The sequence below is a fragment of the Hyla sarda genome, chromosome 13 (assembly GCF_029499605.1).
Source record: "Hyla sarda isolate aHylSar1 chromosome 13, aHylSar1.hap1, whole genome shotgun sequence".
NCBI lineage: Eukaryota > Metazoa > Chordata > Amphibia > Anura > Hylidae > Hyla > Hyla sarda.
This window is the reverse complement of record NC_079201.1, coordinates 11,584,807-11,607,744: the sequence shown is the minus strand read 5'-3', so window position 1 is coordinate 11,607,744 and position 22,938 is coordinate 11,584,807. Positions and strand designations below refer to the sequence as shown.

The 22,938-nt window shown below is 45.3% G+C and overlaps 1 protein-coding gene across 1 annotated transcript in view; it reads right to left on the bottom strand.

Annotated features, from left to right (window-relative positions):
* The window catches only part of ST6GALNAC2 (ST6 N-acetylgalactosaminide alpha-2,6-sialyltransferase 2), a 44,405-nt gene that overhangs the window by 4,549 nt on the left and 16,918 nt on the right, over nucleotides 1-22,938 (bottom strand). Inside the window, exons 3-9 of the mRNA XM_056549853.1 lie at nucleotides 11,401-11,484; nucleotides 10,340-10,388; nucleotides 10,076-10,259; nucleotides 3,876-4,038; nucleotides 3,058-3,196; nucleotides 1,321-1,424; nucleotides 1,158-1,241 (exon numbers count right to left, since the gene is read on the bottom strand). Of these exons, the coding sequence (XP_056405828.1) occupies nucleotides 1,158-1,241; nucleotides 1,321-1,424; nucleotides 3,058-3,196; nucleotides 3,876-4,038; nucleotides 10,076-10,259; nucleotides 10,340-10,388; nucleotides 11,401-11,484 (807 nt within the window). The remainder of the gene's footprint in view (nucleotides 1-1,157; nucleotides 1,242-1,320; nucleotides 1,425-3,057; nucleotides 3,197-3,875; nucleotides 4,039-10,075; nucleotides 10,260-10,339; nucleotides 10,389-11,400; nucleotides 11,485-22,938) is intronic.

Genomic DNA, 22,938 nt, shown 5'->3' with positions numbered 1-22,938 from the left:
AGTGCATTTTTGGTCACTTTTTATATCATTTAAAAATGAATAAAAAGTGATCAATAAGTCCTATCAATGCAAAAATGGTACCGTTAAAAACTTCAGATCACGGCGCAAAAAATGAGCCCTCATACTGCCCCATACACGGAAAAATAAAAAGTTATAGGGGTCAGAAGATGACAATTTTAAACGTATTAATTTTCCTGCATGTAGTTATGATTTTTTCCAGAAGTCCGACAAAATCAAACCTATATAAGTAGGATATCATTTTAATCGTATGGACCTACAGAATAAAGAGAAGGTGTCATTTTTACCGAAAAATGTACTACGTAGAAACGGAAGCCCCCAAAAGTTACAAAACAGCGTTTTTTTTTTTCAATTTTGTCGCACAATGATTTTTTTTCCCGCTTCACCATAGATTTTTGGGCAAAATGACTGACGTCATTACAAAGTAGAATTGGTGGCGCAAAAAATAAGCCATCATATGGATTTTTAGGTGTAAATTTGAAAGAGTTATGATTTTTTAAAGGCAAGGAGCAAAAAATGAAAATGCAAAAACGGAAAAACCTCCGGTCCTTAAGGGGTTAAAGCGGAGTTACAGCAGTGAATGTACCTATAGGAAAATAATGCATTCCGGCCTTCTATCACCCCAAACTGCGGACCTCCAGATGTTGCAAAACTGCTGGGAGTTGTAGTTTTGCAACATCTGGAGGTCCACAGTTTTGAAGACCACTGCTATAGTGTAACTCTGCCTCCATGGAAGCAGGTGGACATGTATGATGCCCATAGAGGTGCCAAGGCTTTGGGGGAGTTGTAGTTTTGCAACAGCTGGAGGGCTACACTTTTGAGACCACTGTTGTACGCTTATTGGGGGGAGATTTATCAAAACCTGTCTAGAGGAAAAGTTGCTGAGTTGCCCATAGCAACCAATCAGATCACTGCTTTCATTTTCCAGAGGCCTTTTCAAAAATGAAAGTAGTGATTTGATTGGTTGCTATGGGCAACTCAGCAACTTCTCTCCTAGACAGGTATTGATAAATCTCCCCCATTGTTTATATATATATATATATATATATATATATATATATATATATATATATATATATATATATATATACTAGTTGCGCCTTATTTTACATATATGTATGTAGTAAATATTTAGCGACCTGTCTCTGGTGTAGAGGAGAAAGTCCGGGTGAAGGAGTTTAAATTTCTTTGCTTTGGCCTCGGGCCCGTAATACGCAGAAGGCCTAAAATACAAAATATAAGAAGGCACTGGGTCTCTGGGATCGTACGGATATCAATTTCAATATACCAAATCCCACTTACTTATCTCCTAGGTCGGCACCACTTGGGATGGGGACTCCTAAAATGCCGGAACGTAGCATGACGTAGTCCCTGATGTCTGATGGTATAAAGATGTATCGAAGTGCCTATAAAATACAAGAGAAATATATTTAAGCACCTGATCAATGCGGACAGTTTCATGAATTTTCTTCCGCGGAAATCCGGAATCCAGCAGACTTTGTCCCAGCAGTCAAAGGAGATCGCGCATGTCCCAGCAGTCTATGGAGACAGCACATGTCCCAGCAGTCAAAGGAGATCGCGCATGTCCCAGCAGTCTATGGAGACAGCGCATGTCCCAGCAGTCTATGGAGACAGCGCATGTCCCAGCAGTCTATGGAGACAGCGCATGTCCCAGCAGTCTATGGAGACAGCACATGTCCCAGCAGTCTATGGAGACAGCACATGTCCCAGCAGTCTATGGAGACAGCACATGTCCCAGCAGTCTATGGAGACAGCACATGTCCCAGCAGTCTATGGAGACTGCACATGTCCCAGCAGTCTATGGAGACAGCACATGTCCCAGCAGTCTATGGAGACAGCGCATGTCCCAGCAGTCTATGGAGACTGCGCATGTCCCAGCAGTCTATGGAGACTGCGCATGTCCCAGCAGTCTATGGAGACTGCGCATGTCCCAGCAGTCTATGGAGACAGTGCATGTCCCAGCAGTCTATGGAGACAGCGCATGTCCCAGCAGTCTATGGAGACAGCGCATGTCCCAGCAGTCTATGGAGACAGCGCATGTCCCAGCAGTCTATGGAGACAGCGCATGTCCCAGCAGTCTATGGAGACAGCGCATGTCCCAGCAGTCTATGGAGACAGCGCATGTCCCAGCAGTCTATGGAGACAGCGCATGTCCCAGCAGTCTATGGAGACAGCGCATGTCCCAGCAGTCTATGGAGACAGCGCATGTCCCAGCAGTCTATGGAGACAGCGCATGTCCCAGCAGTCTATGGAGACAGCGCATGTCCCAGCAGTCTATGGAGACAGCGCATGTCCCAGCAGTCTATGGAGACAGCGCATGTCCCAGCAGTCTATGGAGACAGCGCATGTCCCAGCAGTCTATGGAGACAGCGCATGTCCCAGCAGTCTATGGAGACAGCGCATGTCCCAGCAGTCTATGGAGACAGCGCATGTCCCAGCAGTCTATGGAGACAGCGCATGTCCCAGCAGCCTGTGGAGACTGCGCATGTCCCAGCAGCCTGTGGAGTCCGCGCATGTCCCAGCAGCCTGTGGAGTCCGCGCATGTCCCAGCAGCCTGTGGAGTCCGCGCATGTCCCAGCAGCCTGTGGAGTCCGCGCATGTCCCAGCAGCCTGTGGAGTCCGCGCATGTCCCAGCAGCCTGTGGAGTCCGCGCATGTCCCAGCAGCCTGTGGAGTCCGCGCATGTCCCAGCAGCCTGTGGAGTCCGCGCATGTCCCAGCAGCCTGTGGAGTCCGCGCATGTCCCAGCAGCCTGTGGGGACCGTATGTCCTAGTGGTCCTAGCTCCAATAAATTCGGGTACACACAAAATGTCCGTGCAGGATGCCTCAAGCTGTTGCAAAACTACAACTCATAGAATGCCGAACATGCTGGGATTTGTAGTTTTGCAACAGCTGGAGGCACCCCGGTGGGCAAAAACTGCAGTAGAAGATAGTGAACACTTCCTACACTATTTCTCAATAGTCTCCTATAACCGTGTCATTGGCGCTTGCGTCCTTTTGTAGTTATTTAGATCCTTACCTGCCCTTTGGGGGTTTCCGTGAAGCCGTATTCATTGTAGGCGATCAGAGAATTCTTCATGGTGTTGACCGTGAAACCGTAAAATGAAGTTTTTGTGCCAACATCCTCCTCGAATCCTTTTATCACCGCACCGTTCAGCCTAAATGTACAAGAACAGAATACAAAAGATATATATGATAGATATGTGTGTGCAGCCTATAGTGATACGACGAGACCTTCCTCCAATCGCACTGTAGGGCTCCATTATGACCCTTCAACCCCCCCAAACTCACCAGGACCTCCATTTTCCCTACAGATGCCGTGATCGACATTGTTCACAGCATGTAAAGGTTTAATGGTAGATATCACTGGTCCCTGATTTCCGCCATTAGCGGCGAGTCCCTGACTGCTAATAGCAGCCGGTACTCGCCCCCTATGAAGCGAGTTCAGCGCCTGTGCTCTCTTAATAGCTCCACTGTAAATGTACAGCAATGTGCACAAACTACCACACTGCAGCTCTTTACATGTCATGATCTTCTTAAATGTTATTATCGTCCCAGGTCACTGCCCCCATCATGATAAACCACCCCCTGACTTTATTTTCATTATTTTTTAGTTTTCTACCTTGATATCGCTCTGTATTTTCTGCTTAGTCTCAGTCAGATTCACAGACTGGGAAGGGGCGTTCCCCAGCAGGTGTGACATCATCTGAAGCCATACAGGGGAGAACTTCCACCCTCACTCTGCTACACACAGCCCATCCTATTGACCAGCAGAGGGCGTTGTTGATAATGTTTCAACAGTGTGCAGCCATAAGAATAACATGACATATCCTGTACCTGAAAACATAGTCGTGCGCATCGATCTCCTTCCCCTTCCGGGAACCGTTCAGGATCCCCCCGTTTCCCACCACCGCGCAGCGAACACATCCCTTAGGAGGCTGCCAGTCAAACAGGTTCTGGTTGGCCGAATCGTTAAGTAGCTGTAACGTGGAGGTGATGTCTAAGGAGAAAAAAGAAATGAAGATGTCATATCGAGACCCCAAGGTGAAAAAACGGAAAAATATTTCAAGAATAATTAGCATTTAAAGGGGTACTCCGGTGGGAAACTTTTTTTTTTTTTTTTTTTTTTAAATCAACTGGTGCCAGAAAGGCCAACAGATTTGTAAATTTACTTCTATTAAAAAATCTTAAACCTTCCAGTACTTATTAGCTGCTGAATACTACAGAGGAAATTCTTTTCTTTTTGGAACACAGAGCTCTCTGCTGACATCACGAGCACAGTGCTCTCTGCTGACACCTCTGTCCATGGTGTCCTCTGTCAGTAGGAGAAAATCCCCATAGCAAACATATGCTGCTCTGGACAGTTCCTAAAATGGACAGAGATCTCAGCAGAGAGCACTGTGGTCATGATGTCAGCAGAGAGCTCGGTGTTCCAAAAAGAAATGAATTTCCTCTGTAATATTCAGCAGCTAATAAGTACTGGAAGGATTAAGATTTTTTAATAGAAGTCATTTACAAAACTGTTTAACTTTCTGGCACCAGTTGATTTAAATAAATAAATAAATAAAAAAAAGTTTTTCACCGGAGTACCCCTTTAAGGGGTCTAGGAAATGAGTGGCAGGGGCCCTGGAGGTCAGATCCCTGATGACCTAATTTTAATGACCTATCCTGAGGATCGGTTGTCCATTCTTCGACTCTGCAAAACAAAAGATGGCATAGAATCTCCAAGCCTGATAGCGTAGAGTCCAAAATGTAATTTAAGACAGTTCTTATTAATGTCATCGTTGCGCCATATTATCTAATGTAGTCGTCTCCAGCCTCGGGTTTCGCAGTCGCCCAGTCGGCCTGTGTGGGTGGGTGGGGGTGGGGTGGGGGGGAGCCAGAGGTTGGAGACCACTGGTCTAATGCATAATAGTGTAATGAGATTGATCAAGATTAGGCAGATTAGGCCTGTCGGAGGAGAGCGCAATTGGTTTTCTCGCCATGACAACCCCTTCTAATCGTTGCGACATGAGTAATGGAGTATTACATGCTGGCGGTACAAATGAACGGGTGACCGCCATGTTGGGCATTCAGTATATCTGATCTTACCTTGTTCCCTTGTAGAGAAACCTACTAGGGGAGCATCCACAAAACAGACTAAAGTGACAAAATGTTCTTAGTACTAGTCATGGCATTCGAGGGCATAGCTATAGGATAGTGGTCTTCAAAACTGTGGACCTCTGGATGTTGCAAAACTACAACTCCCAGCATGCCCGGACAGCCGTTGGCTGTCCGGGCATGCTGAGAGTTGTTGTTTTGCACCTGCTGGAGGTACCCCTGGTTAGGAAAGACTAGTATAGTATATGGTGCAACATTCCGTGAGTTGGAGGATTATTATATAAAAATACTGGCAGGGTGGCCAAAATACCATCCACGTGATGACCCTATATGTGAGGCTGTAGCTAACTAATCTTGTCACCTGATTTATCAGACTTGATAACTACCTATTCATGTTTTCAAGGTTTTGACCCTATACCCACCACCCGGCTGTCCCCTGGTACCTTGACCACTGGGACTACCCCATGGTCAATTTTGCCCAGATTACCCACTGTATTGGGTATGGGTGGATGAAGGGAAGGTGGATGAAGGGAAGGTGGATGAAGGGGACGAGGTGGATGAAGGAGACGATGAAGGGGACTGGGTGGATGAAGGGGACGGGTTGGATGAAGGGGACTTGGTTGATGAAGTGGGAAGGGTTGGATGAAGGGGGACGGGGTGGATGAAGGGGACGGGGTGGATGAAGGGGACGGGGTGGATGAAGGGGACGGGGTGGATGAAGGGGACGGGGTGGATGAAGGGGACGGGGTGGATGAAGGGGACGGGGTGGATGAAGGGGACGGGGTGGATGAAGGGGACGGGGTGGATGAAGGGGACTGGGTGGATGAAGGGGACGGTGGATGTAGGGTAGGGGTGGATGTAGGGTAGGGGAGGATAAAGGGGACGGGTGGATGTAGGGTAGGGGTGGATGAAGGGAAAGGGTTGGATGAAGGGGACTGGGTGGATGAAGTGGGATGGGTTGGATGAAGGGATCGGGGTGGATGACGGGGACGGGTGGATGACGGGGACGGGTGGATGTAGGGGAGGATGAAGGGAAGGGGTGGATGAAGAGGAGGGGTGGATGTAGGGGAGGGATGGATGTATGGGAGGATGAAGGGGACTGGGTGGATGAAGGGGACTGGGTGGATGAAGGGGACGGGTGGATGTAGGGGAGAGGTGGATGTAGGGGAGGATGAAGGGGATGGGGAGGATGAAGGGGATGGGGTGGATGTAGGGGAGAGGTGGATGTAGGGGAGAGGTGGATGTAGGGGAGAGGTGGATGTAGGGGAGGATGAAGGGGATGGGGAGGATGAAGGGGATGGGGTGGATGTAGGGGAGAGGTGGATGTAGGGGTGGATGAAGGGGATGGGTGGATGTAGGGGAGGGGTGGATGTAGGGGAGGATGAAGGGGACGGGTGGATGTAGGGGAGGATGAAGGGGACGGGTGGATGAAGGGGACGGGGTGGATGAAGGGGACGGGTGGATGTAGGGGAGGATGAAGGGGACGGGTGGATGTAGGGGAGGGTTGGATGTAGGGAAGGATTGGATGTAGGTGAGGGGTATGGGTGGATGAAGAGGAGGTGCATGGGTTAATGAAGGGGAGGGGCATGGGTGGACTTTCCAGACTTGATAGTTACCTTGCATGTTTTCAAGGTTTTCACCCTATACCCACCACCTAGTTGTTGTCTGGTCTCGTGCCGCCAGGACTTACCCATGGTCAATTTTGCCCAGATTACCACTGTTTACCATCTTCATAGAACAGGGTAGAGGAGCCAGGATGCCCAGGGGTCTGATGATGGGTTTTGTCTCAGTTGGTGGTGGAAGCGAAAGATCTCCCAAATCCTTATCTTTATTGGTTTGTGTCCTCTGGTTTTTATGGTTGTTCTTCCTGGTCTTCACACGGTGTCTGGGTTTACTTGAATTTTTATGTTCTTCATTTAGCCTCTTGACCTTTCTACTGTGACATCAGGTCCTGTATGTTCCTGTTATGGGATTCCTCTGCCCGTCTTACATGGCTATCCTATTAGGCATTCACTAAGCTGGCCGGCTTTCATATAGACCACTGATCTAGACAGCCACCATTCTAGTGCTATAGAATACAATTACACAGTCCGGCGTGCTGAAAGGGTTAATCCACAGCTGAGCTTCTGGTGACCCTATCTCTGATGGTTTAGGGCATAAGTGCCCCTGTGTGTGTCATTTGGGGGGTGGTCCTATTAAATAGAAGGAATCTCATTGTTTGGAGGGGGATATGATACGAGAGGGAATGAAATGTCACAGTTGTTCTCACTACGGAAATATGCGGACATGTTGGCGGGCGCTCATGGGTCATGCCCATGGCTGAATAATCCAAAACTCTTTATGAGCGGGTGTAAAGAGTGTCTTCAGAGATCAAAAAGAATGTAGGAGGGAGTAGGTAAAGAATTGTTTGGACAAGTAGGACCACGTGGCATTCTATTTTATTTAATGTAAAAAATTGTAAAAAAAAATAACTCCTGCTTTTCTACATAGTTACACACGGAAGAAAGACCCTTGTCCATCAGGTTAAACCAAGGATCGGTGGGGGTAGATGAAGGGAAAAGGTGGGGTGGAGGGGAAGGGAGAAGATGGATGAAGGGGAGGGGTATGGGTGGATGAAGGGGAGGGGTATAGGTGGATGAAGGGGAGGGGTATGGGTGGATGAAGGGGAGGGGTATGGGTGGATGATGGGGAGGGGTATGGGTGGATGATGGGGAGGGGTATGGGTGGAAGAAGGGGAGGGGTATGGGTGGATGATGGGGAGGGGTATGGGTGGATGAAGGGGAGGGGTATGGGTGGATGAAGGGGAGGGGTATGGGTGGATGAAGGGGAGGGGTATGGGTGGATGATGGGGAGGGGTATGGGTGGATGATGGGGAGGGGTATGGGTGGAAGAAGGGGAGGGGTATGGGTGGAAGAAGGGGAGGGGTATGGGTGGATAAAGGGGAAGGGTATGGTGGACGAAGGGGGGGGGGGGTCTGGGTGGGTGAAGGGGAGGGGTATGGGTCGGTGAAAGGGAGGGGTATGGGTGGACGAAGGGGGGGGGGTATGGGTCGGTGAAGGGGAGGGGTATGGGTGGACGAAGGGGGGGGGGGGTCTGGGTGGGTGAAGGGGAGAGGTATGGGTGGATGAAGGGGAGGGGTACGGATGGATGAAGGGGAGGGGTAGGGGTGGATGAAGGGGAGGGGATGTGATTCAATATTTCTACATACACATTAATGGTATTTTTTTCTAAGAATGTATCTAAGCCTGTTTTGAAGCCCTCATCTGTAAAGTAGACTTGTCACCTTTCGGAGACTAAACTTTTTTTTTTTTTCCTCCAGGCGGAGGGAGCACCCCCTTGTCTTTTGAGGGAGTTTTACCTGCAAAATATTTTTTGTAGGGTCCATTTATATACTTAGCACTGGGCCCTGTGAAGGAGGAATTTCCCACAGATGTGAAGGCAAGCAAGGGATCCCCCCTCCTCCTCAGTGAACTGCATGCTGTGTGAGCTAAAGAATTAGGAGCCATAAAAGGATATTATTTTTTAATAGACTAAATAGTCGTCCAGCAGCAGCAGTGAGATGCAGGATGCTTCTTTATATTATCCACATAAGAATAGTGGATAATACCAATAATAATAAATAGACCACATGATCTTGACATCAGACATAGAGAAAAAAAAAAGCAACAAAACATGGACTGGAATACAAGATGGATCACAAATGGCCGAAACTGATGGAATCCTAACTAACTGACTAAGGGTGGTTAATACCCAAAGCGCGTCAGTATTTGTCCCTCTGTGTGAATGTGGGTACAATAAAGAAACATCCTGCATTTCATTTGTTGCTGCTGGATGACTTTTTTTTTAATTTTTTATTATTCTTGCCAATTGGCTTTTTTTGCTGGCGGTACTGCTGACTTGTCCCTGCGCAGAAGTGAAGAGTAGAGATTGGGGCTATTTAGTCAGACCCAGGCAATGGTAAACTACAATGTCCACCAACTTTGAGACAAAAAAACAAACAAAATTTAATTCTGACGCGTTTTGAACTGTAGGGATCAGCTCTTAATCAGGGCAAAGTGCAAAACAGTACAAACTCATACAAAATAAATAGTGCAAATGACATCTAGTCTACACGCCTCCCACACCCAGACATTGGCACCCGTGGGCTGGTGCCACAGGAAAAACAAAAGTCCTGGGCAGAACTAACAGAAACACATCATGTTAGGTTATAATATTAGGCGGATTGGTACCCCCGAATGTGCAGTAATCCTATTAGGCGAAAATTTTAAAGGATGTATTACGGGCTAAATAAAGACAGGAGAACTACATGGGGATATGCAAATATAATTCTATGGACGGTGAACTGGAAGAGCCGCAACGGGTGTGTAATGTGACCCAGAGGTGCTGACGTCTGGGCGTGGGAGGCATGAAGGCTACATGTCACATGGAATGCTTATTTTGGGAGTTCGTATGGTTTTACACTTCCACTTTGCTGTGATTTAAGAACTATACAGTTTGAAACGTGATGGAATTTTTTATGGAATTACAGTTTTGGCTATAGATATATAAACATAATTTATTTTATTATTATTATTAATTAATTTGTATTATTAGTAGTAAATATTAATGTATTATTTATTATTATTTATTTATGTATTTATTATTATTGTTATTATTTTATTATTTATTTTGTATTATTACTAGTAAATATTATTTATTTAATTTTTTATTAGTTATCAATAATAATAAATATAATAATGTTTAATTATTATATTTATAATTTTTTTAAATATATTTATTATTATTATAAATTTTTATTATTGTTATTATTATTCATCTATGTATTTAGTAGTAGTAGCGGTAGTATATTTATTTATTTTCTCTGTAGTTTTACTAGAAAATATAATAACCTGACTCCGATTGGGGGAAAAAAAAAAAATTCTGGAATATTCTAATACCTTCCAGGGGTAGATCTTTCCAGCCATATGGCACTGGTCTCTGGCTAAGGTTTTTCTTGGTGTCCTCGGTGAGGTGAACGTCCCACATGAGCACAGGGACGTCGAAATCGAAGAGCTTTTTGAAATATAAGTCATTCTGCACGCGGAACCGTAGAGACGTGGGGCAAACTGGCTTGGGGGTTGGCTACGAAGGAAAGTGAAAAGGGGTTAATCTAAGAACTGTTTTGGGGTGGAGGGTGCTTCCATCTCTGGCCCCCCATTTACCTTGACATCAGACTGTATCTCCATCACCGCCGTTTTCTTCTCACTGTCCCTACATTGGAGAAGTAAAATTGGAATTTTTTAATCTTTTTCATTGATATGGTTAAAGCGCAACGTTCACACTGTGTTGTATTTTGCGGCTTTACTTGAATAATCCTTTTTTTTTTTTTTGTGCCTTCAGGAATAGTTGTGGCACAGATCCTCGGTGCCACAACTTTTTCGGTGCCAAACACTTCATCTTCTCAATGTGATAGACACACAGGGCCCTCGCGCATGCGCCGTAATTGGTGTGCAGCAGAGAAGTCATGACACTACAGGCTTCTCCTTATTACGACGCATGCGCATTAGGTCCCAGAACTTAGGAATCACTCGTAGACTCACAGCGCATGCGCCGTAATACACAATCACCGCATGCGCGGTGAGTTTGCGAAGGATTCCTAAGTTCTGGGACTTACTGCCTGTCCATGGAAATAAGAAGCCGATAGTGTCATGGCTTCTCTGCCTCACGCTTATTATGGCGCATGCGCGAGTGTGTCTATCACATAGAAAAAATGCCATGAAGTAGGTGTTTGGCCCGGGACATAGCGGATCTGTGCCACAACTGTCCCTAAAAGCACAAAAAAAGGGAGTTTTCAAGTAATACACAATGACCGCGCATGCGCAGGGTCTCTAAGTGTCTATCGCAAGAGTTTTTCGGCCAAGCCTCCCCCAACTTTTCGACGTACACTATGTTGTCTGTTTAAAAGTGGGTCTAAGGCTCTGTTCACAGGGTTGAATGTCCGCACGGAAAGTTTCTGTGTGGACATTCCACTGACGGCGGAACAGCAATGCACAAAAATGCATTGGTGTCTATGAGACGGCGCATTTCCGAGTGGTCCTAGGACCGCTCGGAAATGCGCCGTCTCATAGACAGCAATGCATTTCCGTGCAGACTTGGATACGAACAGTGCAGCAGAATCCCATTGAAATCAATAGGACTCTGCTGTGGCGGAATGTCCGTGCGGAAATTCCGCTGTGTGAACATGGCCTTAGAGTGACAAAAAAAAAATACTTTGCCCCCTCACCTTTTCTGATCCATCTCCTTGTTATGTTGGCTCTCATTTGACCCCTTGGAAATGGGCTGAGGAACGGGTCCTGGCTGAAGGTTTCTATGAAGACAAAAGATGGCGCCGGATCATTTTCGTGTCATGATCTACAACATTGATTTGAAAAGTTCCACCTGTTAACCCCGTAGGTCTCGCCAGCGTTAAACACAACTTTAATTATTCAGTGCCTGGAGGATCTCATGATGACCTTTCTGGAGCGCCAATCACATGACCTGCTTCACGGTCACAACAGTTCTGACTACTAAGCATAGGAGCGCAACACTCCAGGGCAGGCAACGCAATACACGTTAGACAGCAACTTAAGAACAAACTTAGGGGGTTGTCTCATGAACAAGCTAAGCCTATTTTCGTTTAAAGGGGTACTCCCCTGGAAAACATGATTTTTTTTTTTTTTTTTTTAAATGAACTTGTACCAGAAAATTAAGGGGGTATTCCAGGCCAAAACTTTTTTTATATATAGACTGGCTTTGGAAAGTTAAACAGATTTGTAAATTACTTCTATTAAAAAATCTTAATCCTTCCAATAGTTATTAGCTTTTGAAGTTGAGTTGTTGTTTTCTCTCTAACTGCTCTCTGATGACTCACGTCCCGGGACATGCAGTTCCTATGGGGATATTCTCCCATCATGCACAGCTCCCGGGACTTGACATAATCAATGAGCAGTTAGACAGAAAACTCCAGAAGGTAATAACTATTGGAAGGATTGAGATTTTTTAATAGAAGTAATTTACAAATCTGTTTAACTTTCCGGAGCCAGTTGATATATATAAAAAAGTTTTTTGCCTGGAATACCCTTTTAAAACATCCAGCCATTGGCCCAACGTCATGGTAAAGTATAATTTAACTGTCCAGCAGGCAGGTGCAAAGAATAGTTCTGCGGGGGCAGGTCGAGGAGAGAAGATCTGTAAAATCATATAGGAAAATATAACCATAACTTTCTTTATGTTTTCTAGTGTCTAACGCTTGTAGCTAATAATAACCGCGAGTTTGCGACAGACATTTTCTTCATTGCTGCCATCATTGGCCTCGTGTGTTTTATTGGCGTCAGGCAAATGACAAGTCCCTATATCTGTGTCCTGTAAGGAGATGATAAGGTGGAGAACTTGGCCTGGCACCCCGAGCTGGCAAGAACACTGCTAGATTTGTGTCTTGGAGGAAACTTAAGAGGGAACAGCAGGGCTCAGATGAGTCGGATGCCATGACACCCATCTGTGTGGGATTCTGTTCTGCGATGTGTGAGGAGCAGGATGGGGGCCTGAGCTTAGGGAACTGGAGGAAGAAATCAAGACGACGGAATATGAAGCGAGAGCAAATGAACTTCTTGTATTAGTAATATTAGTACCCCACTATAGTGCATTAGAAGTATCAATAGTGTCTGTAGGTCAAGTAGAAAATAGTAAAGATGTTTAGGAAAATCTATCATTACCGGCGGGTGTCGGCTGCAGACAGCAGATGGCACCCACTCAGTAGGGAGTGGAATCTACTCTTGAGCCCTTCTTTAAAGGGGTACTCCACTGGCCAGCGTTTGGAAGTAAATGTTCCGAATGCTGTTTTCACTCTGCGGGGGTCGGCCACACCCCTAGCTAGTGGAGTACCCCATGACACAACTGGGAAGGGGTTAAAGGGTTTACACACAATGAACCTGTATCAGATTATGCAAAGCACCTCTCACCGTTTTTTTTTTTTTCCACACTAAGTGGCTTTCCCCTAAAGTCAGTGTTTGAGTGAAACACTTAAAGGGGTACTCCGGTGGAAAACGTTCTTTTTTTTAAAATCAACTGGTGCCAGAAAGTTAAACAGATGTGGGGATCCGGACTGGTATGCAGCGAGGACACTAGAGGTGGATCCTCTGTGTCAGTGGGGTGATGGCGTGGGCCGTACCAGGGGAACGGAGTCTAAGGGGTTACTGGTTTTCACCAGAGCCCGCCGCAAAGCGGGATGGACTTGCAGCGGCAGGTAACCCCCAGGTCGTTCCACCCGATAGCGACTCAACCTCATTGACAGCTGAGACAGGCGCGGTACACAGGGACAAGGCAAGAGCAAGGTCGGACGTAGCAGAAGGTCAGGGCAGGCAGCGTTGTAGTCAGGGGCAACAGCTGAAGGTCTGGATACACAGGCTTGGGAACACAGAAAACGCTTTCACTGGCAAAAGGCAACAAGATCCGGCGATGACAGGAAGGGGGTTTTTAGAAGGAGGGCACAGGTGCAGGTACTGATTGGGCCAGGCGCCAATCAATGGCGCACTGGCCCTTTAAACCTCAGAGAGCCGGCGCGCGCGCGCGCCCGTGGGAGCGGGGCCGCGTGCGCCGGGACTGAGCAGACGGAGGACGGGGCAGGTGAGGAGATTGGGATGCGAGCCGCGGGCGGACTAGTGCAGCGCTCCCGGTCAGCGGGTCTGACCGGGGCGCTGCACGGAGGTAAACGCCGCGAGCGCTCCGGGGAGGAGCAGGGACCCGGAGCGCTCGGCGTAACAACAGATTTGTAAATTGATATCTTACACAATAAAGAAAAAGAACGGAAGGCGAGCAACCTTGTATAATGGTGGTACCAGTATTAGGGGTCTGCGGCAGTTGTCAGGGTCCAGTTACTCCGTAATACCTGCGGGGTGCATGTGACTAGATAAAGTATCAATATATAACAATAAAAGAATGCAGCATTCACTCACCTCGACAACGGCATCAACGTTCCCGGTTTGTTTCACGCACTGCTGCGCGCTTCGTCCGGCCTATAGGCCGGACGAAGCGCGCAGCAGTGCGTGAAACAAACCGGTTGTAGCCTCTGAGCGCTCCTGAAGACGCCGACCCCCGATCCCCTCTAGCCGGGAACGTTGATGCCGTTGTCGCGGTGAATGCTGCATTCTTTTATTGCTATAGATTTGTAAATTACTTCTATTTAAAAACTACAGAGGAAATGGTTTTCTTTTTGGAACACAGAGCTCTCTGCTGACATCATGACCACAGTGCTCTCTGCTGACATCTCCGTCCATTTTAGGAACTGTCCAGAGCAGCATATATGTTTGCTATGGGGATTTTCTCCTACTCTGGACAGTTCTTAAAATGGACAGAGGTGTCAGCAGAGAGCACTGTGCTCGTGATGTCAGCAGAGAGCTCTGTGTTCCAAAAAGAAAAAAATAGTTTCCTCTGTAGTATTCAGAAGCTCATAAGTACTGGAAGGATCAAGATTTTTTAATAGAAGTTATTTACAAATCTGTTTAACTTTATGGCACCAGTTGATAAAAAAAAAAAAAAGGAAAAAAAAAAAAAAGTTTTCCACCGGAGTACCCCTTTAATTTAAAGTGGAACTTCATTTATGTCAAACATATGTGTCTGATTGTGGGTAGAGAGGGGGTCCAACCTCTGGGACTTCTCCAGAACGGGGCCTGTCTTTTACTTTACTATGGCCCTACCTTCTAAGATGAGCCGGTCTTGGGAGTGACAGTCCGCTGCGCCAATCACCGGTCACAGCGATGTTCTGCCTCAGCTGGTGATTGGTGGATCAGGCCGTCACTTCCAACTGGCTCCAGAAAATTAAACAGATTTGTAAATTACTTCTATTAAAAAAATCTTAATCCTTTCAGTACTTATGAGCTTCTGAAGTTAAGGTTGTTCTTTTCTGTCTAAGTGCTCTCTGATGACACGTGTCTCGGGAACCGTCCAGTTTAGAAGCAAATCCCCATAGCAAACCTCTTCTAAACTGGGTGGTTCCTGAGACAGGTGTCATCAGAGAGCACTTAGACAGAAAAGAACAACCTTAACTTCAGAAGCTCATAAGTACTGAAAGGATTAAGATTTTTTAATACAAGTAATTTACAAATCTGTTTAACTTTCTGGAGCCAGTTCATATATAAAAAAAAGTTTTAAAAGTTTTTTCCTGGAATACTCCCTTAAACTGCCTGCCATTGCTCCGTCAAAAGTTTTACATCATCGGAGTAACCCTTTAAGGGAATGACACCTGAGAAAGCTGCTCTGCCTATCCTTTTCCCCAGAATTCCAGAAACATTTGCCTTTTTGGGGCTACCAAGAGGTCACACTGTGGGGACAACCACTGATCCCTGGAACGTGGCCTGGTGTGTTTAAACGTACAGGTCTTTTTGTTTTTGAGATGAAGTTTTATAAAGCAAAGCCATAATTGGATTGAAAAATTGGATTTAAAAAAAAGTCCCAGACATTGTCCTACATGTATGTGATCTCTTATCAGATCTGTTTGGCTTCAAAAACTGCATGCCAAAATATCTGAACATGAAAACACGCTCTCCTAACGTATAAGTAAATAAATAGATTTCATAAATAAATTAATAAAAAATGACATTAAATATGTAAATAAAATAAATAAATTAAATAAATAGATTTAATAAATAAATTAATAAAAAATTAAATTAAATAAGTAAATAAAATAAATAAATTAAATAAATAAATAGATTTAATAAATAAATTAATAAAAAATTAAATTAAATAAGTAAATAAAATAAATAAATAAATAAAATTAAATAAATAAATAAAATTAAATACAATTAAATAAATACAATTAAATACATTTAGGTAAAATGTATTAAAAACTGAGGCAAAAAAGCATGTATTAAAAAGCAAAAAAACAAAACCCCTGTATGGTAAACCTAATGGGAAAATGACCATGTATATATTGATTACTTCTTGAGGGCCATAAACCTGTTACGGAGGCTTCTATTTGATGTTTTATGGGGGGACGACAAATGGCTTCCAGGTTTTCTGGGAGAATATTGTGTTCCATTTGACACTTTGAGCCTGGGGGGGGGGGGGGGGGGGGTGCAGCTTCAAAGGTGGGAGATGGACGTTTGTTTGTTCCACCCTACGGCTTTCCAACATCAATCAAGAATGACCTGAAGAAGGGGCAGGGGGGTAGAAGGTTTTGCATAACTTGAGTTTGGCCCGAGGCTTGGGATGAGCTGTCCTTTAAGGAATCGGTAAATGTTAGAAATGTCCTCACTCAGCAGAAGATGGTGTATGTGCAGTCGTCAACTCACCTTGGGCAAAAACTGGAAATGTTGACCGTAGAAATGAAGTTTAATGACGCAATTTAGTGTACGTGACCTGGCGATCCGGTTCAGTTTGCCTCCGGTGCTGTAGAAAAGCTCAGAAGGTGATGACCCAATGATACCATTCATTTAAAGGGGTACTCCACTTTGTTCCATACGCTTGGAGCCACGCCCCTGATGATGTCCCGTACACACCCCCTCAATGCAAGTCTATGAGAGGGGGCCGTGACCTCGCAACCCCCGACGTTCGCACTCAGCGTTCCAAACGAATGCTGGGTGCTGCGCAGAGATCGCGGGGGTCCCAGCTGTGGGACCACCATGAACAGACATCTTATCCTCTTATCTCCTTTGGATAGGGCATAAGATGTCTGGGGGCGGAGTACCCCTTAAAAGGAGAAGTTCCATGTAGGATGATATATCCCCTATCTAAAGGATAGAGGATAAGTGTCTGATCACAGGGGGGGTCTGACCGGTGGGACCCCCCATGATCTCCTATACGGCGTTCCAGGTCTCCTCACGCACAGAGTGGGGGTCTACACGTGCCCTATCTCTGGCTCTCCCATACAGATGAATGGACGGCTCAAGCCAACCCCTGCTCCGTGATCTAGGAGAGCTGGAGAACTGTACAGGAGATCTCCTTAAAAGGGGTACTCCACCCCTAGACATGTTATCCCCTATCCAATGGCATTCGGCATCCATTTAGAATGCCGGCTACGGCACCAGAGGCTTTTGACCTCACGGCCACGCCCCTCGTGACATCACGGACACACCTCCTCATTGCAAGTCTATGGGAGGGGGCGTGGCATCAGCACCGCATCGCTAGTCATCAGGCACCGGAGGACTGCGGTGCCGCGGCAGAGATCGCGGGGGTCCCAGAGGCAGCACCCTCGCAATTAGACATCCTATCCCCTATCCTTTGAGTAGGGGATAACATGTGTAGGGGTGGAGTACCCCTTTAAATAAGACAGTTCAGATTCATATGGTGCCTCAATTGGGACACCTAAGTGGAGGGAAAAAATACTGCACGCAATCTTCTTTCGTTTAGATACTGCAGATGAATAGACACCAGACGGAAACCCGTCGGACCCCATTTTAAAGTTAATGGGACTCGTTGGTGTCCGTTGTGCAACATACCCATTCAGCGCAATTTTGTGGCCCCCGAGCCGAGTCTGTGGCACAAATGTGCCCCCTAATGTTGGGTTGAGTTTGGATGGGTGAATCCCTATGAAGCTTGTGGGTACCTTTAGTAACATACTGTAGTGGTTCCGTATATGTACCTAGTAACAATATTTTTGAGGACATGGACGCCTTCTTTTTCCTTTCCCACCCACTGAGTAAACCAAACATGGTCAATGTCTCTGCACGGTGTGCGCCACTGTAACGCCTTCTCCCATCTTTTATCTACGTGTTTTGTTTGAGAAATAATATTTGTTAACCTATTTACCTACACTCCATTAACCCTTGTTTTACTTCTACAGTAAATCCAGAAAGGTGTAAATCAGGTTTTCCAGGCAGCGGGCGTGTTTCCTGACCATGTTGTCCTTCTTACTCTGGGGGACATATTCCAATACCTATGTGAGTCCTGTTACAGTAATATAAATTCTGCCTTTATGGTTTCTCTCTACATTTTTAAAGCTCACTCGTGTTGCTGTGAAAATATGTGAGGTTTCCATTTCGCTCCAAAATTTGGAATTTTTAGCCTCCAAAAATTCAGGCAGGAAAATGCAAATCACACGTACAGCACGCATGTTTGCTGAGTTTGTACCCCCTGATGAAGCGACTCGAAACGTGTTGGGTGTGCTTACTGACCTGAGGACTCTGGGAACCTTGTGCACTTTGTAATCGCTGTCTTTTGAGCATACAAGACCTCTTTGCCTTTCTCTTTGATGATTTCTTTTGCTTTGCACTTGCTCTTTATATACTTTATTCTTGACCTTTGTGTGTATACGGCTTCACATATGGCTCCATATTGTACTAAAGACAGGAGCTGCAGCAATCGTCATCCAGCATTTTAATTTTTGGATTGAACTATTTAACTATTACAGCATTTTGCACTTTACTATCTGTTTTTGCAGGGTTCCTCTGACCATGGTCTGTCTCTGTTCTCTCTACTCCTCTATTGTCTCTGTATTGCAATAATATATCTATAAACAGGTTTCCCAGTCTCCTGAAGCCCCAGCAGGGATAGGCTACCTGTCCTTCCTGCACTCCTTACTACAGCAGCACTGTCATGCCCTCTCCCTGCCCCACACTGATATCTTCTCTCCTCCCCCCCCCCCCAAATCTTTCTCTCATTCCGCAATAAATCTTTTGCACCTCCCCCCCCCCCCCCTCCCCTGCCCGTCCCGGAACTTACTTTTCTCTGCACCTGCAGGACAGTTAAATCATACTTTACAGGCAGACAGGATGTTTAAAACTCCCGGGCAATCTCTGCGGTCCGAAAGTAATGCGATCAGAGATGTACTTAGTCTTGGAATTCCACTACATCTCCTGAAGGGGTTACTCTCGGGCTGTGAAGATTGCCCGGGAGTTTTAAACCTCCTGCCACCAGACCAATGTCGTGATAAAGTATGATTTCACTGTCAAGGCTCCACTGTTTTACTATTGGGATGTGGAGATTTTTCGTATATGGACATCCCCAAACCTTACTATATTTGTAGGTGAGGTGCACCAACACATACCTTGAGTGTGTGTGTGTGTGTGTGTATATATATATATATATATATATATATATATATATATATATATATAGTGAGAGAGAGTATACAAAAAAGAGGATTGCAGCAGCACACATTGGTGAAAAAATGTAGTCTCTTAGCGCACTTTTTGATCAAAAGCGGTATTGTAAAGCCAAACAATTAGCATGTTCGGGCCCTATCTAAAAATAAATGAAATATAGTTTGAAAAAATGTAAAAAAAAAAACTTTCTTTCTTTTTATATTTTTGCACAATCAATTGAACTTTGCAATGACATCACTCATTTTACCATAAAATGTACGTCGAAAAAAATAAAAATAAAAATTATATATATATATATATATATATATATATATATATATATATATATATTTATTTATTTTTTTTATTTTTATTTTTTGGGTGGGGGGTAATTCCAAAAAAAAAAAAAATTTGGCAACTTTTGGGGAATTTGGTTTCGAAGTACAGTTTTTGATAAAAATAATACATTTTCTTTATTCTGTAGGTCCATACGATTACAATGATGCCCAATATACATAGAATTTCTTTTTAAAGTAAAATAAAACAAAACCTAACTTTTTGTGCTTATAATTGTCCTCTTCTGAGCCCTATGACTCTTTTTAAAATTTTCCATATAGTTTGAGTATAGTGTGAGGGCTCATTTCTTTTTGCGCCATAATCTGTATATTTTTTATTGCTACCATTTTTGTTTTAATGAGACTTTTCAAACACTTATTGTAACAATCTGTGATACCAAATATGTTTATTTTTGTTTTCATTATTTTATTTTAATGGGAAAAGTGGAGGATTTGAACAATTATTAAAGGACAAGTATCATAAAAAAAAAATTATCCCCTATCGAAAGGATAGGGGATAAGTTTTAGATGACGGGGGGTCTGAGTGCTGGGGCCCCCCACGATCTACTGTTTGGAGCCCTGGCTCTCCATCACAGGGGCGCATCACGCCCCCTGCCCCAAGGGAAGTGGAGGCCGCCATGCCCCCTCCATATAGCTCAATGGGATAGCCGTTTGGCAATCTTCGGTTCTCCCATAGAACTATATAGAGGGGGCCTGGCAGCCACTGCTTGGGGCGGGGGGCGGGACGTGCCCCATGATCTAAAACTTATCCGAAGGATAGGGGGTTAAGGTTTTTTTCATACTTGTCCTTTAAATAGGGATTTATTCACCTCTATTAACACTTATTATTTGATTTAATATTTTTATGTTCTCTTAGGGAACTATTACATGGAATCTTTCAGCTGCAAACACTGAACAATGCAGTGCCATAGCCCAGCATTGATCGGTGTTATCGGCGCTCTTCTTGTACAGCCTGGCTGAGGCAACCTAAATGAGAAGAGGATCACTGAGCTGCCCTAGATACTTTAAATGCCATTGCCACCTCTCATTCGTCGGCGCATTGCATCTTTTGAACAGCCAATCAGATCATTGTGGAATCCCCTGATCTTCAGGGGTGTGGCCATCTTGAAGGGGTACTCCGCCCCTAGACATGTTATCCCCTATCCAAAGGATCCCTATCCGTGATCTCTGGGGCAGCTCTGCAGAGCTATGGGCACAGAAGACTGGGGCTACCGTGATCTTGACGCCACACCCCGTCTAGTCATCTAGCCATCACGCCCCCTCCCATAGACATGAATGGAGGGGGAGTGTCGTGACATCACGATCACAGAAGCCCCAGGCTGCAGCATTGGCCCAGAGATCACGGGGGGTCCCAGCGACCAGACCCCCGTGATCAGACCTGTTATCCCCTATCCTTTGGATAGGGGATAAGATGTCTAGGAAAGGAGTACCCCTTTAAAGTCTACTGGTAGATTGCACTCTATTTGGTCACCACTGGTCTAAAGGGTCATTTGTGACTCATAATAGCTGAAAACTAGTAGGAGAATTACGACTGCATTAGTTTTCAGGTCTACTAGACCGGATGTCCCCCAACCCAATCCTCATTGCCCACCACCAACAGTCCAGGGTTTGATTTTTTTTTCCAATGGAGTACCTGAAAAAAATCCTAAAATGTTGGTGGGCCATGAGAACTAGGTTCAGTAGAGTTGCAAGAAAAAGATGCCCTCAGATTGGCACTCACCACAAAGTCCAGATGTCGAATTTATTGTTCCCGGAGCAATATATTTTGTTAGTAATCACACGGATGACGCATTTCATGGGTAATGATACCCTCTTCATCAGGTCCTCATGGGGATGGTAATTGCAACATATTAATTCAGTTAGGTAGGGTCGTAACCCCAGAACCATTTAGGTTATACATGGGCATAATGTATATAAAATCAAGAGAAAATACTTATTCCCAATGATAAAAGGCTATCTGGGGCAGTACACAGAATATATAATAAAAGGGTTATCATCAGACTGAAAACAAGAGATAGTGGGATTGTCCTGAAATTGAGGACTGGATTGGGGAACCACTGTTCTAGACAAAGTTAGCAGAAACAGCTTACGAGCCGCACGTCAGTCAGACGTTTCATTGTGTGTGCAGCATTTACTGTGTTTGTTTAGTTCTTCAATAAGATCTTTACTGTAACATTCCATTCCGGTCATCAGATAGGGGAGAGGTTTGATCATCCATTTGTGAAGTCGTTTTCCGTTCTCATATCTTTATCAGCATTCTGGTTTTGTGACTGGCGTCGCGTCAATCGAAGTATAAGCTGTGGTGTCCCGGTACCGTATTGCATAGCGTACCTTGTATGGTGGTCCCCAAAGTCTGAGTAACTACGCTCAGGTAGGGTCCCCCAGGTGGGACAGCCCCTAGTCGCCTCCTTCTACTTTAATTTCATAATGTATTTCTATGTACATATTTAATAATAATGTATATTTAATATAATGTATAGTACTTGCCTTGTTGGCGTCGCATGATCTTCGGTCATGTGACTATGTTGATTCCTATATGGTATGTTGGAGGACCTTTGGTGGTCCTTGGGTCACATGTTACCCATAATCCTTTGTAATGGTGATTGACACAAGTATGGACAAATTAGCTCTAGTCCAGCCCCTGCCCATATAAGGGAGCTGTAGCCAATGATCGCTCTCTTGGGTTGCTGCTCTCGTGGATGCCGGACTAGCAGAACGGATCTGCGCAACTTTCAAAGACACGCTAGGCCTCATAACCGACCGGCCTCAGCGGAACCAAAACCGTGAGTTCTAAACTAATCCCCCGCTAAAGCTAAAGTGACTACTGGACCGCAACTAAATCCCCTAAATCCAGTGGAACAGTGCATATCAGTCTAAGGACTCAAAATTGCTTAACCCCTTAACGACCAAGGACGTAAATTTACGTCCTTGATCGGCTCCCGCGATATAATGCGGGGTCACGCGGTGACCCCGCGTCATATCGGGTTGGTCCGGGCATGTATCTGAAGCCGGGACCCAGGGCTAATAGCACGCGTCAGCGATCGTGGTGCCGCGCGCTATTAACCCTTTAGACGCGCCGTTCAAAGTTGACCGCCACGTCTAAAACGAAAGTGAAAGCTGCCCGGCTGCTCAGTGGGCCTGATCGGGACTACCGCAGTGAAAATACGGTGTCCCGATCAGCTGGGACACGAGCGGAGGTCCTCTTACCTTCCTCCAGCGCGTCCCTTCGGCGATTGATTGCTCCAAGCCTGAGATGCAGGCCTGAGCAATCGACCACCGATAGCACTGATCAATGCAAAGCTATGGCTTTGCAGTGAACAGTGTATAAGATCAGTGTGTGCAGTGCTATAGTGTTATAACACTGCAAAAAAAGTGTAAAGAAAAAGTTAATAAAGGTCATTTAACCCTTTC